Raw genomic sequence first — 21,435 nt, forward strand, 5'->3', positions numbered from 1 at the left:
CTCTCTTTTCTTTTTGTTTAAATGTTGAGGCATTATTTATATTTTTTACATTAGCCATAAGAGACATTATTTTGAAGAATGAGCTATAACATTGAAGAACAGGCTACTTCTCTATTTTCTTTTGTTTATAATTAACAGGTTTTGAGACCTTTTTTACATTTTTACATTATAGACATGAGAGGTTATTTTGAATAATGGGGTACCTCACTTGTTCTAAGATAAGACTTGTTGAGAGAGATGTTATTTTGTTAAAAAGCTGAATTATTAAGCTGTGATTATTTTGTTATCTGAAACAAACAGAGGAGACATACTTTAAATAAATAAGTATATTATTTATAAAGCAATATTTTTCAGTACCTCAAAGAGGCCCAGAATTAACCGAATTAACCGAATTAAGGTATCAAAAAAAAAAAAAAAAAGTTACAAATCCGGGGGGAAACCGCAAAAAGAATCGCACGCGCGCGTGCATTTGTGTCCTTTTTGTGTCCTTTTTGGGAATTCAGAATATGGTCACCCTAACTAATCACCAGAAGTCTTAAGTGCATTTCCTGCAAAAACAAGCAACCAAGAGTATACCTAGCGCTAAGGTAAAAGTGGAATATATCAGTTGTTTGAAGACAGCACGTTTGAGAGTTTTAGATAGGAAGGATAGAAGGGAAACCGGTCTGTAGTTCTTGACTTCAGAGGGGTCAAGAGTCGGTTTCTTCAGGAGGGGGGTGACTCTGGCAGTCTTGAAAGCAGAGGGAAAGTAACCAGACGTCAGAGAGGTGTTAATAAGGTGGGTTAAGAAGGGAAGAAGTTCAGGTGCAGTGGACTGCAGCAGAGTGGATGGGACCGGGTCCAGGGAGCATGAGGTGGGGCGACTAGAGGTAACAAGGAGAAGGACCTCGTTAGGGGAGAGGGGAGAAAAGTGGGATAGAGAGGGGGAGGGGGAGGGAAGGGGAGTAGATGAAGGTAGAGAGGGAGGGGTGGAAGGCAGACGGGTGTGGGTAGTGCGCAGGGCACCAGCCGGGGGAGGAGGGAAGGAGGATCGGATATCGTTCACCTACATAGGGATTCACAGTATATATGCATAGACTGACGTGTACTGCTGGGCTGTGCGTCCAGAGGAATCATCATCTTGGTCCTGGTGTTGGTGGGAGCCCGGCGAGCCACCAGCGAGCGCTCCAGAGTGGACACGCTGACGCTAACGCTGCTAGCCTCGTCCACTTCACCTGGAGGAGAGAACGATATTACAATGAAGGAGTGAATGAGCAGGTTAACCCATTAAGACCGTAAGGCCGATTCTAAAAATGTTTTCTATATCTAAAACAGTTTGTTGAAAAAACGTATGTTGCTGTATCAGTGGTGCTCAAATGTCAAGGACCCCCAAATTGCTATGTATTTGGCCACAGACCCCCATCTCAAAATATGTTGTTCCAGGGACCCCCAGAAGCAATGATTTGAGTAAAAATAAATTGCACACATGTCACATTTTCAAGATTTTTCAAAAATAGCAGATCTACAAGCTTATGACGCGCTATTACATTTTCCATCATTTGAATTGCCTTTATATTTTCTATGTATGTATCGTATTTGTATTGTTAAGCACTTTGTAAACCTGTTTTTGAAAAGTGCTATATAAATAAAGTTTATTATGAGCTTGTATATCTGCTATTTTTGAACAGCCAAAGTATAAAATAACGGCTAAAGTGGTTACACAGATGCTTTGCCGGTTTGAATGGGTTAATGAGAAAAGGAGCCAATGAATGAGAGAATGAACAGATAAACAATTGAATAGGACTGAATGAAGGAAGGAGAATGAATGAGTGAATGATGGAAGGATCGCCAGGATGTGTTTTTTTTGTTTCGTTATTGTTGTTGTTTATAATGATTATATATTTGACCGTGGTACATTTAGCATAATAGGATTATGGCTGTCTGATCTATTAACCACTTGAACCCCATCATCCATTATTCTGGGAGGAACATTAGCCAAAAATAGCCGATTAGATCAACAAGCTCACAACACGCGTTGTGAGCTTGTAGATCGGCTATTTTTGACAAAGACAGTTGCAACTCAGGTCAGTTTTACTAAGAATTGAAGGATTAAAGGACTACTTCACCCATTTTCAACCTATCTTCATATAATTGGTCCTCACTAATGCTCATGATAAAATGGTAAAAAAATAAATAATAATCTACTTGGTCTGTGTCTCATAGGAGGGCTGTGGACACTTCAGAAACCCGCCTACCAGTGACACAAATGGTACCATATTATAATGAGCGTTAGTGAGGACCAATTATATGATGATAGGTTGAAAATTGATGAAGTTGTCCTTAAAGTCAGTGGTTCTCAACCTTTTCAGGCAGCGACCCCTCAAAATAATCTGATTTGTACTGGGAACCCTCCAAAATCCTGCAATAATCATATTTGAACTGGGGACCCCCCACCCTGACAGGCACTTGGAATTGTAGGAGTTGAGGCATTACATTTAGTTTGACTCGGTTCCACAGATATTGTGAAAATAGCAGATCTACAAGCTCACAACGCCTCGCAACACAAGGCGTTGTGAGCTTGTAGATCAGCTATTTTCCAAAATGTTTGCCTCTTTCTTATATAATTTGACTATTTAGCCAATGTTTGACTAGTTTTATAGTATAGTGTGATGATGTTGATTGCTTTTGATGCAGTAATGGTCTTGTTTCATTTCATTATTTTATATTTCTTTAGGTACTAAAAAGGTATTAAAAGTCCTTAAATTGTCACTTTACTGTCGTCTGCCCCCCCCCCCCCCAAAGGTTGCAAACCACTGCTTTAAGTGGTTAACATCTTGTTGTCAGTGGACATACTCCATGCAAACAACAACAACAATGGCACCTCTTTGTCTCCAAGAAGAGAAGAGGAGCCAGATCAGAGAACAGACAGACGGACGGACATGGTCTTTTAACCAAAACCACACGGCTCCTCCCCTCCGGCATAAAGCTGCCATGTCCGCTCAACCAATCAAGATCAGTCTTGATGCTTGAACGAGCCAATGAATGAAAGAATGAACAGATAAACCACTGATTAAATGATGGAATGAGATCATTAATTAATACAAACAGATGCATGAATGAATGACAGAATGAACAAAAGAAAGAATGAACATGTACACACATATACGACAAACAAAAAAGCTCTACGCTTACCTCCCTTACCGCACAGGCTGCCATCCGATTGGCCGTGGGCCGACGCCCCACCCCCGACTCCGCCCCCAACCCCACCTCCTCCCACAGAGGTGGCCGGAGTAACGACCGCGGAAGGATGATCGCGGCCCTGGGCCCCCCCCCCTGAGGAGGAGGAAGTGGACATGGAGGAGGAGTTGTGGGCGGGGCCCGCACAGTTAGTGGGCAGGCTCTTGAGCTCCACCTCCTCGTGGTGGATCCAGAGGTCGGGCGGAGGTCGCGTCTCCTTCTGGCGCTTGCTGGCACCGCCGGCGCTGCTGGCGCGCTTCCTGGGAGAGAGTGGAGAGAGGAGGAGACGAGATGAGAGGAGAGGAGAGGGGAGGAGAGGAGAGGGACTAAAAGACAGAATTAACTCTTGTTATTCAGCTAGCTAGGTTGATTAAATCTGTGTGTCCACCGAAGAGCTTCTTCCCAGCTGAAAACGCCAGGTGCTCGCCTAAAAAAACGTTTCCAAATGCTCTCGGCAAGCAGATAAAAACGCCAAAAAACAGACGTTCAGCCCCTCGTCACACTGCTGGAGTTTCCAAAAAAACGAGGGTCTCCCGTCCAGTAAACAATTAAAAACATACGCTGCTCTCAGGAAAGGAAAAAAAAAACGTCTTTGAGGACACGGCCCCTAACTGTAGATGGTCGCCGTCCAGTGGAAAGCTTATACGTCCAAATGCAGTGGTTCTCAAACTTTTTCATGTCAAGGACCCCCAAATTGACACTTATTAGTCCGCAGACCCCCATTTGAAAAGATATGTCAGGGACCCCCATAAGGGAAGAGTTTTATGGCTCTAGCAGTGATTCTCAACCATTTTAATTTCAAGGACCCCTAGTTTTACATGCATTTGGCTACGGACCCCCATGTAATGGCAATTCTATCTCTGTGACCCCAATTTATATTGTAAAATCGATGTTCATTTAACTCTGAGAGTGTACAAATGGAACCAAATGAACCCGTTAGGGAGCATTTGGTTCCATTTGTACACTCTCAGAGTTACAGACCCATAAGGGTCCATTTGGTTCCTAACTATCTATCATTTAGCTGGGAACCCCCTGGAACTCCCTCACGGACCCCTGGGGGTCCCCGGACCCCACTTTGAGAACCAATGTTCTAATGAATTCTATGTAGTTATCGTTTAGTCACTAATAAGCTAATACTTTTCATTGGTTCAATATTTATAAAAACCCAGGGACTTCAACGATTTTCACTTTAAACATTTTTCAGAAATCTCGAAAAACAGCCGTTCTACAAGCTCACGTGTAGCATCACATTGTGAGCTTGTAGATCGGCTATTTTTGCTACTTTTGTGCAACACTCTTGTACGATGAAGTAGGGCATTCATGTATAAAAAAAAGTAAAACATAACAATTCTAATATGGAGAAAGAAGGTCTCTGCCCGACATCAACGAGATATAATACAGTATAATACATTATGCTGCATAAATACATATAAATATGTTTTTCTCTCACTTCCTCTTCTGCGCAGATGACCGCCGCGTGCAGATGATCGCTACCACGGCGACCACCACCACGGTAACGGCTCCCACGGAGACCACGATGATGACCAACAGGTTGCCATTCTTCTGGGGCGTGGCACTGCCGTGGGGCGGCCGCATCTGGCCAATGGGAGACTCTGGAATGTATGCGAACCAGGGAGCAGGGTTACAAGACTACAAGTCGGACAACGAAAAAACCCAGGAAGTATAAATACAATAAAATAAAAATAATTATGATCAATATTGAGCCAAGTCTCCTGCAGGAGGCGCGTCTGAAAACTGTCCTGGACAGTAGTCTCCAGACTTAAAAACAGATGAACGTTATGGCTGCAACAATCAATAATTATTTTCTTGTAATTTTTAGATACAGTCTAAATCTGTATCAACAAATCAACGTGACAAATTCTAATACATTTATAATAGTGTGTGAAAATAGCTGCTCTACAAGCTCACAATGTTGTGACTGCAATATAGACAAAAACATTACAAACAAACAGGAACCCACTCACAAACACCCACACGCACTCACGGGCATGCACTCTCTCTCTTACTCGCTCGCTCGCTCGCACGCACGCACGCACGCACGCACGCACGCACGCACACACACACACACACACACACACACACACACACACACACACACACACACACACACACACACACACACACACACACACACACACAGTACACAGTACACATGCATGCACACACGCACGCACGCACGGTATGAATATTGTGTGTGTGTGTGTGTGTGTGTGTGTGTGTGTGTGTGTGTGTGTGTGTGCGCAGGTGAGTGACAGGTGGTGAGAATTGATGATGCACTTTGTCATTCGATTGTAAACTCCCCTTGAAGAGAGGGAGAGAGAGAGAGAGAGAGAGAGAGAGAGAGAGAGAGAGAGAGAGAGAGAGAGAGAGAGAGAGAGAGAGAGAGAGAGAGTAGAGGCATTCAGAGATCTCCGCCCACCAATATGTCTGGTGCCAGACAACTGAATCTGGCTTAAGAGGAAAGCAGCAAATAGGACAGTAGGCTAGTAGATAGGACAGAAGAAGAGAAGATAAAAAAGAGAAGAAAAGAAAAGCGAAGAGAAGAGAAGAGAAGAGAAGAGAAGAGAAGAGAAGAGAAGAGAAGAGAAGAGAAGAGAAGAGAAGAGAAGAGAAGAGAAGAGAAGAGAAAGGGGGCGTGGCCTACCATTGATGCTCCTGTCAATCAAGTTGTTGTCTGCAGGCCAATAGGAGTGGTCCATTCCTCCACCTGAGAGAGAGATTAAGTTGTACTACTATTATAAATAGTAGTAGTACTAGAAATAATAGTAGTAATAGTAGTAATAGTAGTAGCAATTGTAAAAGTAGTAATAATTGTGATTAAAATGATCTAATGGCCTATATTAAAGTCTAGCTGAAATGGAAATAAAGTGTTTTAACCCTTCAGAGCATAAACATTGCCATATTGGGCACCTACATGGCAATTATGTGCAAATTAATAGTGCAAAAAATAAAATCACTTCCTGTAAAACAAGCTGTACATCAGTAGGTACCAACCAATTTCAACCAATAATATCATGATGGCACCCACCCGTCAAATCAATATCCCACACAGAGCTAATAAAGATTCATTATGACACAGACACAGACACCAGAGGGCAGTGCTGCATGCTGTATGCAGTAAACAGACCATGTTACAAACGTCACAATTCAATGACTAAAGCTGGGTGGAAACTGGAAACAATTCAGTTAATTAAAAAAAAAACAGCACCACAGAAGCAATGCAAAAAGACTTTAGGGCGATCCTTCAGATACTGGGATGGTATCTATCAGGGTTGTTTTTTAAAGCCGTAAGCGTAGGTTTGTTAGCTCTGGTTTTCTCTAGTTGCTAGGGTTTTCAACTTTGCAATGTTGTCACACCTCTGTACGCTATAATATTGTGTATTTTCATTGACACAATCTCTGGCCACTGCCACTGAGTTGCAGTAGCCTACTATTAGTAGTCGAGTAGGAGTAACATTCATTACTAATAGGGCGGGGCCTACTATATCTTACCTTGGTCATTTGCCATTTTGTCTGGATGTTCGACTGAAAAAAATAACCATTCATTCATTCATTATACACAGAAAAATGTATATTCATTTACTTTCTCATACATTAAAAAATCCAAATATTTGTGATATTAAAAAGCATACAAATGTTACTCTATTAAAAATATACAGTACAGTACCTGTATATACAATTTAAAGTGTGTGGGTGGGCGGTGTCTTGCTAGCTAATCACAATACTGAATGGAGTCAACCAATCATGTACAAAAAATAAATACATTTATTGAAACACTCTTTATGATGGAAGAAACCATAACTTAAAAAAAACAAATTAATGTTTCTTTTAAGTTATGGTTTCTTATATAGGGCTATGCACATGTGTCATGTGACACTGGCCAATCACAGTCCTGAATAGACTGTGATTGGCCAATCACGGTGCAGGGTTAGGCGGGGTACATTTTTGGCCAATCACAGCGCAGGATTTGGTGTACAAATATCCAAACCTCACTTATAGGGGCGGTTTCACCGCCCAAAAATACAATTTAGTTTTATACACAGAAAATACAAATAATATAACGAAATCCTTTCCCCCATTCCCGCACATCCTCACCTCTAGCCGTCCGGAAGCTGACGGGGTCCGACAGGGGGCCGACCCCCTTCGAGTTCTTCGCTTGGATGCGGAAATAATAGGTGGAGTCCAGTGTCAGATCCAGGATGAGCTGAGTGAGGCGGTCGCCACCCACCACCTCCATCAGCCAGTCGTCGATGGGCGCATGCTTGTCCAGCGTGTAGTACAGGATGAAGCCTGTGGGTGGTTGAATAATTGCGATAAATTCAGTGGTGGAAAACGTTTTTTTTTTACCCGTTAAGACCGGGAACGCATCTGTGTCATTTTAAGATTTATTTGGGCTATTCAAAAATAGCAGATATACAAGCTCATAGCGCGGCACCGAGTGCTCCGCAATGAGCTTGTAGATCTGCTTTTTTTTTTAATCATGAAAATGTGTGCAAATCTTTGAATATATATATATTTTTAAGCGAATATTTGTTACTAAAATCTTTGCTTCTGGGGATTCTACAAATGTCTTCTAAATTCTAACAGTTTCTTTTTGAAAAAAAAAACTTATGTTGCCATAATATCAGTGTTTTTTTTCATGTCAAGGACCCCCAAAATGATATGTATTTGACCGCAGACCCCCCCATCTCAAAATATGTTGTTCCAGGGACCCCAGAAGCAAAGATCTGAGTTAAAAATGTATAAAGATTTTTTTTATTTTTTTTTCAAAAATAGCAGATCTACAAGCTCAAAAAAAGAAAAAGAAAAAGTATTAAAAAATTGAAATATTCAGGTAAAGTAAAAGTACCTCAAAATTGTACTTAAGTACAGTACTTGAGTAAATGTAATTAGTTACTTTCCACCACTGGATAAATTATAGCCTGGTTCCAGACCAGAGTCTCGCCCACATTTCACACGTTCCTGTGATTCAGAGACCTGGTGGTTTTCCAAGACCAATCCAGGCAATTAATGCCTTTGTTGGCGGGACTCTGCTATCGAGTGTTACTACACATGGTGTCGCGTAAATTAAATTACACTACACATGCTTTTAATCTACACATAAATCAAACCACACATACTTTACTCTCAGAACGAGACTAGACTAGCACATTCACCTGTGATCCGTCCGTTGGATTCCATCGGCGGTTGCCAGCTGATGAGGACGGCTCGCGGCCTTCCCTCCCGGCTGATCACCGTCAGGTCTTTGGGGGCGGAGCTTGGGGCTGCAGGTCCCAGCAAGGTGAAGGTGAAGAACAGGAAAAAAACGTCAATTTGGGGGAAGTGGAGATAAGGAGGTATGGGGCAGGGTGGGAGCAAGGTTGACGAAACGATGATGTTGTTGTTGTTGTTGTTGTTGTTGTTGTTGTTGTTGAGTTTAATGTAAATGCAGCAGTTCTCAAACTCACAGAAATGTGAGAATTGGAATTTAGCCAAGAGTACTAACCATGCTAGATCCCCCTGTGCATGTTAGCGAGCATGAAACCAAATGTTGTCAGCACTAATCATGCAATAATAATGATAATATTTTATTCATAATAATAATACTTTAAAAAAAACTCTCAAATACACAAATACAACACTAGACAGGCTAACCCCCCCCCCCCTTTAACATTTTCCCTTAAATACAGAGGTACTAAACTTTGGGACAAGTACTCTATGGGTATACAACTATCTTCATTAATTTATATAAGAACAAATTGAAGGATGTTCTGATTGACTAGGTAACATAATGTCACATTCATTATCACACATTCCCTGATAACACAAACTCATTGATTCCTTTTTGTTTGGGTTATTTTCTGTCTATTCCCTGTTTGTTTGTTTGCAATATGGATTTATTTTGACACCCTGTATAATCAGATATGTCAACTAGGTTGGCTAATTATTATCATTAGTAATCTTGTCATTGGTAATCAGTCGGGCTGGGACTTTAAATAATTAAAGAAATGCGTTAAAGAAAATTACACATTTTAATCGCAATTAGTTTTTGCACCACTGGACGAGTTTCAGTCATACCGATCATACCGGTGCACTTACCAACAGACAACAACCCCCAATGCACACAATGGGAGAAGAGGCCGATCAGACTGCTTTGCTTGGCCCAGTGGATGGGAAATTTAGATTTTAAAAACTCTCTGGTGGAAGCGTGGATAAAAACACGGTTGTGTGCAGATTGTGCAGCAAAGAATTTGCATATGACCTCAATGCTAAACATGTTGCCACTAGCGTGGAAAGCCAGAGCAAACGTTAACGTAGCTGTGGATAATGATAACGTTCAGTGGTCAACGTTAGTCCAACTCCTAGCAGGAGTACAAGGATCCATACACCACCCACACTCGACCACTTTATTTATATATTTTGGCCAAGGATATTGAGGACTGATTTTAAAAAAATTAATCAATATGGACAAACTAAATTGTTGCTAAATCAACAAAGTAACCTAGTGGTATGGCCTTTGAAGCAACAGGGATTTTTGTTTTTGGTTTGTTCATACAGGATAATTGACAATAAGGTCAATCAAGACTTCTTTATTTTTATTTCTCCTAATGGTCAGGGTTTCCACTGTTCTGGAATGTATAATTGAAAGTATTGTGTACTTGGAAGTATTGTGTTTTACTTGTGCTTCAGTTTACAGAAGGTCCTTCAATTTATATAGGCTACCTGAATCTCTGAACATATTCCTAAAATTGCTGCATTTTATGGTAAAACTTGCACTGATCTTTTGGTCTGTTTAGAGCCACCTTGATAAAAAAGACTATATTTTGTTGCTTAAACTAAATGTATTCACTCATTGATTCACTCGTATTCCAATCCGTTTTAATTGAAAAAAAATGCTTCTCAGGTCAAATATTGATATGCGATTAAACATGCGATTAATTTCAATTAATTAATTACAAAGCTTCAATTAATTAGATTGTATTTTTAATCGAGTCTCAGCCCTAAAGAAAACAGACAGTACTGGGTTTGGTGATGTTCTATATTGTCTGAATCAACTTTGTGTTTGTTTATGTGCTAAAAGAGTGACTTTGAGAGCTGTTTTACCGTACAATGTAAGTCAATGAGGAGCATATTTTGAATCATCAATTTCTAATCAATGGAGCAATTATTTTTTTTGATTTCTTGCCTTTGGAGTTACATCATGGCAAGGTAACTAAACCTCTATCCAAGTGGTCTTGCCCTTTAAGTTTGATAAAGAAAAGTTAGTTCAAGAAAAGCCTAAACCCTTGATAGCATACCTGCTTCGTACGTGGTGGCGTGCGCCGTCATGCTCCAAGTGCTGGAGCGTCGACCCTTGGTCGCCATGACAGCAAACTCATACGCCGTGTCGGGCCGCAACCCGGTAACCGTGTGGCTAAGGGCGGTGGTATCGGCGCTCTGCGTGCACACGCGCACACGCACACAGGCACACACACACACACACACACACACACACACACACACACACACACACACACACACACACACACACGGACACACACGGACACACACGGACACACACACGGACACACACACACACGGACACACACGGACACACACACACACACACACACACACACACACACACACACACACGGACACACACGGACACACACACACACACACACACACACACACACACACACACACACACACACACACACACGGAAGATAAATTACTCTCTCAGACACAGCCAGGTGAAATGGCAGCTCTCCAAGATTGGTGTGAACAAGGTCAGAAGGTCAGGAAACACCAACCAGCAGCAGTGTTCCAGCAGGAACACTTACCTTGCTACTCTCTCTCTCTCTCTCTCTCTCTTGTTCTGCGTCAGCAGGATGATTGTTATAGGGTTTATACGTCTGTATACTCTAGTGTTGAGTTTTGTTTTTATTTTAGTTGACTAAATATTATACAGTTATGGTCGACTAAAATCTACAGTTGATTTAGTCGACTAAAAGTTATTTTGGCGGGCCTTGATGGTGTCATAATGACTGATTTTACACTTGGTTGCATGCTGAAAATAGCTGATCTACAAGCTCACAACGAGCTTGATGGTGGGTCCTTTGTGCCAGTTAGCCATCAGGCTCCATGACCAAGCTTGACCACTACATGACCACTACATGAGAACTTAGGCCCTACGCTGTCTGTTCTCTACTTCTGGATTACTCACGCCTGCTGTGACTCTGGCACCGTCTGTTCTTTTGAATTACTGTCTCCGGCTTTGACTCTCACACTCTTGCCCACACTCACTTTTGAAGGCCTGTACATATCAGTGTTGATTTCGTCGACGAAAACTAAATAAAAACTAAGCTATGATGACTAAAACTATGACTATATATACTGACAATTTCTTCAACAAATCAAAACTAGATTAAAATGTTTGGGCGGGACTAGTGGAGAAGAGATCCAGTAGAACTAAGACAAGTCATCATGGGTGCGCACGGGTGTCACAGACCGAAAATAGTTGATCTACAAGCAACGCGTTGCGCTGCGACGCGTTGTGAGCTTGTAGATCGCCTATTTTCGGCATGCAGCTATGTGAAAATCATTTCGATGCCATCACGGCCTGCCAAAAATACATTTTAGTCGACTAAATCAACAGATTCAGTCCACTAAAATCTATATTTAGTCGACTAAAACTAGACTAAAAGTAAAACATTTCAGGTGACTAAAATATGACTAAAACTAAACAGAATTTTATTCAAAAGACTATGACTAAAACTAAATTTGCTGTCAAAATCAATGACATTGCAAATATATTCATTCTCATATTCACTGGTGAGTACATTTACACAGCACGTGAATTTATTGATAGACTGTACTGCAAATTATTTTAACTTATTGGTTCTCTTACTCTTACCACCAGTACCTCTATACTGTGTTTCATCGTTACTATACTGTTGCTGCTGGGACACCTACGTTTACCCCTGGGGATCAATAAGGGTTTAACATCATGGCCATCCATATTTGTATTGTTGTTTTTTCATTAGTATTTGTATTTTTGTACGCTGTCGTTGCGAGGATGTCTCTTGTCTCCGGTGTGCAATTGACAGCTGCCGGCTCTCAGCGCAGACTGGCTGATCTACAGTGCCCACCATGAGTGGCTGACAGATGTCGTTTTCCATCACGGATTGAATGACTCCCGTGATGCCGTCGTTACGTGCGGTTTGTCTTTGAGATGCTCAGCAACAACTTTGAGAATCGATTTGTTTGACAAATGAGTCTCAATTTTCATTCTCACCCTCCAACTTTTGCCATTGACTTGTTAGACGTGTGTGTGTGTGTGTGTGTGTGTGTGTGTGTGTGTGTGTGTGTGTGTGTGTGTGTGTGTGTGTGTGTGTGTAGACATTTTTGCTTGTCTGTTTTCTGTTAGGTACAGTAAAGTACCTACTCAAGTAGTTAAGTACATTTACTCAAGTCCTGTACTTAAGTACAATTTTGAGGTACTTTTACTTTACTGGAGTATTTCCAATTTTCAATACTTTTACTTCTACTCCACTACATCTCAGAGGCAAATATTGTACATTTACTCCAGTACAATTATTTGAAAACTTTAGTTACAAGTTACGTTGCAGATATAAATTATTATATTATAAAACATACATTAACCACTTTAGCCCTGTTTTATATATAGGCTGTTTGAATATAGCCGATCTACAAGCTCACAACGAGTCGCATCGCGACTCGTTGTGAGCTTGTGGATCTACTATTTTCAAACATTTTACTTTTGGTACTTTAAGTATATGTTGATGCCAATACTGTTTTACTTCTACTAAAGTAACAACACAGGCCTTTTACTTGTATTTCTACATTGCAGTATTGATACTTTTACTGAAGTAGAATATGTGAGTACGTTTTCCACCACTGCGTAGGTAATACGTTTGCCTGGAGCAACGACTGCATGATGTTGGTTTTAGCCTAGCCGCCTTCTATCCCCCCTCCAATAAGCTTTCTGTGTACAGCACCATTCCCTTTGCAAACATACAGTAGCACGGAGCAGGAGGGGTGAATTGCCAATTTGGTGGAATGGTTGTTTACTCCTGTTTTTATTTAGTTTGTGAAATTAGGGTCAGTGACTCTTTTTGTTTGTTTTTTTGTATCATTCAGACTGAGAGGGGGTTTATCACAGAGGGTTCTGTTTGTTATTTTGGCCTGAGTCCACCCTGACATTAAGCTCATTCCAGTAAATAAGTTGACCGTGTATAATCAATTTCCACAACCTTCTTCCATTCAATATTTCTCAATCTTTTATTTAGTGTTGTGCTCTTTTCACTCTATAGGGAGTACATTAACGCTCGTATCGATATTGTAGATGGTGTATTGTGAATATGTATCTGATGTACCCCCCCCCCCCCCCCCCCCCCACACACACACACACACACACAAACACACTTTGAGTGGCAGGTCCACCCACGCATTCACTCAGAGACTTGTTCACATCATGAACTCTTGAAACTCTTGAACTTTGAAACTCACATTTCATGGACCCAACAGCACCACATTATCACACATCACATTATCCTTTTGATTATGGTGGGTCAGACGTATGTTACATGTGACATAATGTTTTTATTTCATGATCAATAAAGATATCAATCAATCAAAGGGCAGTTTATCTCATGTTATCTCTTCTTTTTTTTATCTATCTATTATCTATCTATAAATCCAGGAATCTATGTGTGTCCACGCACTCAGTCTTTCTCTCTCTCACACACACACACACACACACACACGGACACACACACGGACACGGACGCGGACACAGATACGGATACACGGACACACACCTTATATTTCCCGTTATTTTGGCCGCTCGGACGCCACTTGAGCGAGTAGAACCTCGTCTCTGCTCCGACACCCGGACCTCCACCTGTGCCTGCACCTTATAATAGAACATTCAATATATTTTAATATGACAGAATATTATACAATAACACAATATTATTACATGTTATAATAGATATAATTATATATATATATATAAATCAATATTATACAATGCAATATAATATCTAATTCATGATGCAATACAATATAATGATAAAATTGTGCTACAATATGATACAATATAAGATTCATATTAACACTATATTATTTATGATATGCTAGTGCATTGGTTCTCAAAGTGGGGCCTGGGGACCCACAGGGGTCCTTGGGGGGGGGGGGTTCCAGGGGGTCCCCTGCAAAATTTGACATTTGGCTGTTCAAAAATAGCAGATCTGCAAGCTCACATATCTGCTTGTATATCTGCTATTTTTTTATATTTAAAAAAAAATCTTGAAAGTAGAATAAATTCGAATTTTGTTTACACAAATCTTCTCTTCTGGAGGTTCCTGGCAAAAAAAAAATTCAGACGGGGGTCCGTATCGTTTTGGGGGTCCTTGACTTGAAAAGGTTTGAGAAGCACTGTGCTAGTCCAATAACAAAATGCAACACAATATAATAAGCTATAGCATTATCATAATGCAGATGGCTCTATACCTCCTCCCCAGGCGCCGGTCCTCCGCTTCTCCTCGCCGCTGCGGGCGTTGTCGGCCCAGGAGACGCGCACGGCGTCGGGCGCCAGCGCCACGGCCTGCACGCCCACCGGGGGGATCATGGGAGTGGAGGAGGAGGACGAGGAGGACGAGGAGGAAGAGATGGAGGAAGAAGAGAAGTCGGGGAAGGAGTGGTAGAAGTCGTCGTCGTCGGAGTCAGACGAGGGGTCCAGAGGGTCTATAAGTGGGGGTCAGAGGGGTCAGAGGTCACGTGGGGGGGGGGGGGTCGGGGTGAGAGGTGGTCAGAAAGAAGGATGTTTATTTGTTTATTTAAACGGATCCCCATTAGTAGGCCTGTCACAATTACTACATAATCCTCTAATCGCAATTATTTTTGCATAATCGTTTCCATGTTGGTACATGTTCACACATTTTCAAATATAAAAAAATAGCAGAAATAGCAGATCTACAAGCTTACAACGCCTCACTTTGTGACGCGTTTGTAAGCTTGTAGATCTGCTATTTCTGCTATTTTTACATGTATACAATTATTAAATATGTCAATAATGTCTTTGTATATTTCAGTTATTTGTCATATCTGCCCTGTGCAATCTTTTTATTACGAAGCCTAAAAGGCTTCATATGTTCCAGTGTTCAATGGCTCGTTAATTGCAATTAATTGAGTGACAATTAATCGTCAACTTTAATTTGTAATGGTGACAGCCCTACCCATCAGCTGACGCCTTAACGTCAGCTAGTCTTCCTGGGGTCCAAGACATTAAAATACATTAACAAAAATATATAACATATCAAAGTGTATTACAAAGAAATACTAAAAACTGCAAAAAAAATTATAAATACATTTTACAAAAGTGGATTATCACATAAAAAGAGATACCAACAGGGATACAACAGATTTAAAAAGTAGCACTATCAATCTGGTATGTAACAAAAGATGTGATTATATGTTTTGAGTGTATAGTATATGAAGTCGAAGTTTCCTTTTAAAACAGGCTTTTTCTCTGGTGTTACGAATCTCATTTGGAAGACTATTCCAAAGTACAATTGACCTATAAAATGCAGCTCTCTTCATGGAATTGGACTTTGGTAGAGGCAAAGTTATCTGTCCATTATAGTATGTGTGAATATCTGAGCAGAAAGTTATATTATTATTACAAAAAAAATGGAGTCTGGGTGTTAATGACTCCATGAAAATATGTAAGCAAACCAGCAGAAAGTCTTTCTTTGACACTTGGCCAAGCAAGACGTTCATGATGTGAGGGGTGGAACGGGGGTTATATTGTGAGTGTTGTGTTTTGGGACGTGGGGTCATGGAGGAAGGCAGGGAGGTTAATGGAGGGACAGAGATCATGCACAGAGAGAGAGAGTGAGGAAAGGTTTGGAAAGAAAACAGAAATTGGGAGATTGAACGTGTGAAAATAGAGGAAGAGAGGAGAGGAGAGGAGAGGAGAGGAGAGGAGAGGAGAGGAGAAGTTGAAACACAAGTGCTGTATCGTTAGCCTCATAGCATAATTGCCTACGTAACTTTTTGGTCAAATTGACACTCTTCTAACACTGCTGCATCATTGTGCCTTATTGCCTATGTCCTCAGCCAATCCAAAATGACTCAGGCATAAAGTGCTTTTAAGTCAACTTTTTGAATTAGGCTGAAATTGTTTTTTTTAATGTAACAAGCATTCTGATATAGGCTGAGAACATAGGCAATAATGCAGGATGAATCAGCAGTGTTAGGAGAGTAGAGTTAGGCAGATATAGATAAAGGCAGATAAACATCACTTAAGCTAAATTAGTTTTTTACTCATGATTGCCAAGTCACCTTAGGTCAGTGGGTTTCAACCCTTTTCATATCAAGGTCCATTATTTGTTCGGCATTTGAGCCACTGACCACCATTTGATGAGATTTAGCAACTACGATTTTGTTCACAATTCCATGCTGTATTGATGTTGTACCAGAGAGATAACAAGCAAACGTTGATCAAAATAACAATTATTCTATATTCTCTAATTGTGAAGACTTCTTGTAAATTAAGTAATGCTGATTGTCACGGGGCAACCCGTGCCCTATATACACATACACACATCTGACTGCATTGAAAGTTATGCAAGGACTAATGGTTTTAAACTTGTGTATTGATAATGAAATGTTCACTGATGTTTGCTGGTTGTCTCTCCTACACTGCTGGTGGCAATCCCCTTGATTGGGAAGGTGCCAAGTGCTGTGGAGGAGGGGTGTTTCATATGCTTTAGGAGTATTGTGTTTATTTAAACTATCATTGAGTCTTTACCCCAAGTTATATTTGTTTAATTGTAACGCATCATTTAGGTTACTTTTATACTGTGGCACGGGGAAGCTCTGGGAGTATTTATGGAAGTATTTGGAATTGTTGCTAATTGATTCTGTGTCCTGTGGTAGGATCCACTCCCTATTTAAGGGAGGCTGCAGGGACAGACAGGTAGTTAGTTAGATATGGGCAGAAACACAGGTAACATCCCTGAGGGAGAGCTACAGGGCCTTGTGTGATCAAGGTTAAGCCTGAAGAGAGCTCTTATCCAGTTGGGTCTTGTTTATTAGTGTTTGCCTTAAGTGCTTAATTATCTCATCTCTATTTTAGATTTTAGGTCAGTATTGTTGTTGCTAAATGTGTATATATTCTTGCACTGGAGTTCGATGGAGGAGTTGGGCGAAATAAAAAACCCCAAAATGCATCTCTAACTGTCTTTGGAGCCTTGGCCGTTCGAGCCTTTTCACATGTGGTGTCAGAAGAAAAGAAAAGACAATCCAGAATGCCTTCCAAAACCCATCACCAGCAGCAGCGAGCCACGTCCTTGAAGGAAGAGGGTGCCACAGGGGGAGCCATCGAGGAAGGTTTCCAGCCCAAGGTGGACACAACCACTTCCAGAGAGGCGGGTTTGGCCACGAGGAAGTTTGAGAAGGAGTGGAACGAACAGATGTTCAAAGTTCTCAACCACCAGATCACCCGGCTCCGTGGACAGTGAGGCAACCAGGACGCAGCCAAGTGTGCATGCTGGGGCTGCAGAGCCTGTCGGTGGCAGCGACGCGGCGGCAGCAGAAACGGCGGCAGCACCGGTGCCACTGGGAGAACCAAAGTGGGTGGGTGGAAGAACATGAGCACACATTCGCCATTGGGTCCTGTCCATTATGGGGACTGGGTCAGTGAACTGTGGAGTGGACTTCCCTTTCCAGAACGCCACAAAGGGCGTCTTCAGAAGGGGGGGGAAATGTCACGGGGCAACCCGTGCCCTATATACACATACACACATCTGACTGCATTGAAAGTTATGCAAGGACTAATGGTTTTAAACTTGTGTATTGATAATGAAATGTTCACTGATGTTTGCTGGTTGTCTCTCCTACACTGCTGGTGGCAATCCCCTTGATTGGGAAGGTGCCAAGTGCTGTGGAGGAGGGGTGTTTCATATGCTTTAGGAGTATTGTGTTTATTTAAACTATCATTGAGTCTTTACCCCAAGTTATATTTGTTTAATTGTAACGCATCATTAGGAATGTTTAGGTTACTTTTATACTGTGGCACGGGGAAGCTCTGGGAGTATTTATGGAAGTATTTGGAATTGTTGCTAATTGATTCTGTGTCCTGTGGTAGGATCCACTCCCTATTTAAGGGAGGCTGCAGGGACAGACAGGTAGTTAGTTAGATATGGGCAGAAACACAGGTAACATCCCTGAGGGAGAGCTACAGGGCCTTGTGTGATCAAGGTTAAGCCTGAAGAGAGCTCTTATCCAGTTGGGTCTTGTTTATTAGTGTTTGCCTTAAGTGCTTAATTATCTCATCTCTATTTTAGATTTTAGGTCAGTATTGTTGTTGCTAAATGTGTATATATTCTTGCACTGGAGTTCGATGGAGGAGTTGGGCGAAATAAAAAACCCCAAAATGCATCTCTGACTGTCTTTGGAGCCTTGGCCGTTCGAGCCTTTTCACACTGATGTTTAACAATAATTTAACACTTGAGAGCGTAAAATGAAACCAAATGGACCCGTAAGGGTCCATTTGGTTTCATTTTACGCTCTCAAGAGTTAAGGATCTAAAAGAGTCCATTTGGTTACCAACTCTCCATCATTTAGCTGGGGACCACCTAGAACCCCCTCAAGGACCACTGGTGGTCCCCGGACCACTGGTTGAGAACCACTGATCTAGGTGACTTAGGCAGATAGTGATTTTATTTTGTTTTGTCTCTCCTGAAAACCTTTTGTCTCTCCTGAAAAAAATATGACTTAAGCAATTATGCTATGAGGCTAACGGTATGTAAAAGCAAAATTCTACCAGTACTGTCGGTATCCACACCACTATTGGTGTTACTATGCCTTCTAGTATGAGTACGTGTATTGTACTTGTGTAAGTAGTCATCATACACAGAGGAGGACTGGTACTAGTAGTGTAGTGGTATTAAACATGAATAATGCAGTGACAACAACCCCTCGGCGGGTGCACTACCTGATAGTGAGCGCGTCACGGCGCTCTCGTACAGCGGGACGCCCTCGCCAGCACTGTTGAACGCCTTCAGGGAGATGACGTAATGAGAACTGGGCTCTGAGACAAGGAGAGAGAAAGAGAGAGAGAGAGAGAGAGGGGGGAAAGAAAGAGGGGAAAGAGAGAGAGGGGGGGGAAAGAGAGAGAATGAGGTGAGAAACAAAAAGAGAGAGAGAGAGAGAGAGAGAGAGCAGTGGTGGAAGAAGTACTCAGATATATTATTTAAGTAAAAGTAGCAATCCACAATGTAGAAATACTCTGTTACAAGTAAAAGGCCTGTGTTCAAAATGTTACTTGAGTAAAAGTACAAAAGTATTGGCATCAAAATATACTTAAAGTACCAAAAGTAAAAGTACTAAAATGTTTGAAAATAACAGATCTACAAGCTCACGTGTCGCATCGTGAGCATGTAGATCGGCTATTTTCAAATAGCCTATGTATAAAATAGGGCTAAAGTGGTTAATGTATGTTTTATGATATAATAATTTATATCTGCTCAAGTAACTCAACTAGTTACTAAAGGTTTCAAATAATTGTAGTGGAGTAAAAGTACAATATTTGCTCCAGTAGTCAAATACCTCAAGATTGTACTTAAGTACAGTACTTAGTTACTTTCCACCACTGGAGAACAGTACAACCAAATAGGTCTCTTCAGCAGTGGTTGTCAGAAAGACATACATTTCTGCCATTTAAAATTCAACATCGCCACTGTCAGGTCCACAACCCAGGACTGAAACGTGTCTTTCTTGGGATGTCTTGTGCATCGACATTTAAATACATAGACACCACATTGGCCACTGGGGACGTATTGTCAACGTCATCGGCCATATTAGCTGGGTCAGCTTGCCATAACGCCACTGCAAGAAATATGCCTGAGCTGCAGATAAGTACAGTACCTGGCTGGGGCTAAAACTTTTTTTCTGTTTTGTAAGCATTACTGTTACTTACAGTTATGTATCTACGTGAGATGACGTGTTTTTTTTAAGAAAACTCAATTTATTTTAATTTAACCAAGCATCCTATATCATAAAATAACAAGCCCAAAAACCCGCAAGCCGCAACTACCAATAATTTACAAGCCCAAAGTCGCTTATAATAAGCAGACATGGCAACACTTACGCTAATACTGATGCAACACTAATTGCCCCCACACTCTGGAACAATCTTCCACTGCACATTAAGTCCAGCTCCACCATTGAAAGGTTTAAATCCACCCTAAAAAAACACCTCTTCTCCATTGCCTTCAGCTCAGTCTGAGGGCAATTAACCTATGGCCATTGAATGTATTTAATGTATTTATTTTTTGTATCGCTGTTGTATATTGTTCTTCTATTTATGCTGTATTTGTTTGAAGTATTGCTTTTATGCTTTTTTACTATGTTGTATTTTATGAGGTTGTTATGATGCTATTGTGAATGGAAAGCACTTTGGGTCAACTTATGTTGTTTTTAAATGTGCTGTACAAATAAAGGTGACTTGACTTGACTAATACTGGTGATCCCCACCTATAGATTCTGGGAGCTTAAGTATGCCAACACTCATCCTCACCTAGGTTCTGGATGGCGTAGTAGCGCTGTTTGCTGTCCACGCGCACCGTCTGTGCGTACGGGCTGCCCACGCCGTACCCGATGATGTAACCGCGCACCAGGATGTTGGCGCTGAGGGGCGGAGTCCACGACATGATGATGCTGTCGGGGAGGGGCCGGACGTGAAGCGAGCTCGGCTGATTGGGCACCTGGCTTTCTGTGGATGACAAGAGGGAAAGGGGAGGAAATGAAAGAAGTGAAAGGAAGGAGGATAGTGAGAAAGAAAGAAAGACAGTGAGATTCGTCTGCATGGCTGACAGATTTACACAAGAAAGGTGGCAGGACATTTTTCTCCAGTATATTAAGTGTTATGCCCGGAATTGAACTCAGGTCTTTCACATGGAAAGCCAACATCTTAACCGCTTGGCTGAAGGGACATTCCCCCTTGACCGGGGGGAGATAATAGCCTTTTGCTCATCTGGCAGAGGCTCTATCAGCAGAATCAGTACTTCTTACCGTCCAGATCATTCTCGGGGGTTTCAGCGGTGTACCATTCACTTGCTGGTCCTGTGCCATTAACTGTCATGGCCGCCACCTGGAAAACGTATTGACTTCCTTTATCCAGACCTGGGGAAATAATTAGCAGT

At 41.5% G+C, this 21,435-nt stretch overlaps 1 protein-coding gene across 1 annotated transcript in view; it reads right to left on the minus strand.

The window, feature by feature from the left end:
* Positions 1–21,435, minus strand: part of dcc (DCC netrin 1 receptor) — a gene marked incomplete at its 5' end in the record, with an annotated part of 117,141 nt that overhangs the window by 7,146 nt on the left and 88,560 nt on the right. The window contains 13 exons of the mRNA XM_080420334.1: positions 1,083–1,214; positions 3,172–3,476; positions 4,667–4,829; positions 5,882–5,944; positions 6,730–6,762; positions 7,333–7,527; positions 8,394–8,501; positions 10,515–10,653; positions 14,044–14,102; positions 14,738–14,869; positions 19,227–19,322; positions 20,811–21,005; positions 21,305–21,415. Coding sequence (XP_080276460.1) covers positions 1,083–1,214; positions 3,172–3,476; positions 4,667–4,829; positions 5,882–5,944; positions 6,730–6,762; positions 7,333–7,527; positions 8,394–8,501; positions 10,515–10,653; positions 14,044–14,102; positions 14,738–14,869; positions 19,227–19,322; positions 20,811–21,005; positions 21,305–21,415 — 1,731 coding nt within the window. The remainder of the gene's footprint in view (positions 1–1,082; positions 1,215–3,171; positions 3,477–4,666; positions 4,830–5,881; positions 5,945–6,729; positions 6,763–7,332; positions 7,528–8,393; positions 8,502–10,514; positions 10,654–14,043; positions 14,103–14,737; positions 14,870–19,226; positions 19,323–20,810; positions 21,006–21,304; positions 21,416–21,435) is intronic.

Source organism: Gymnoscopelus braueri (assembly GCF_963280865.1).
Source record: "Gymnoscopelus braueri genome assembly, chromosome: 22".
NCBI classification, from domain to species: Eukaryota; Metazoa; Chordata; class Actinopteri; order Myctophiformes; family Myctophidae; genus Gymnoscopelus; species Gymnoscopelus braueri.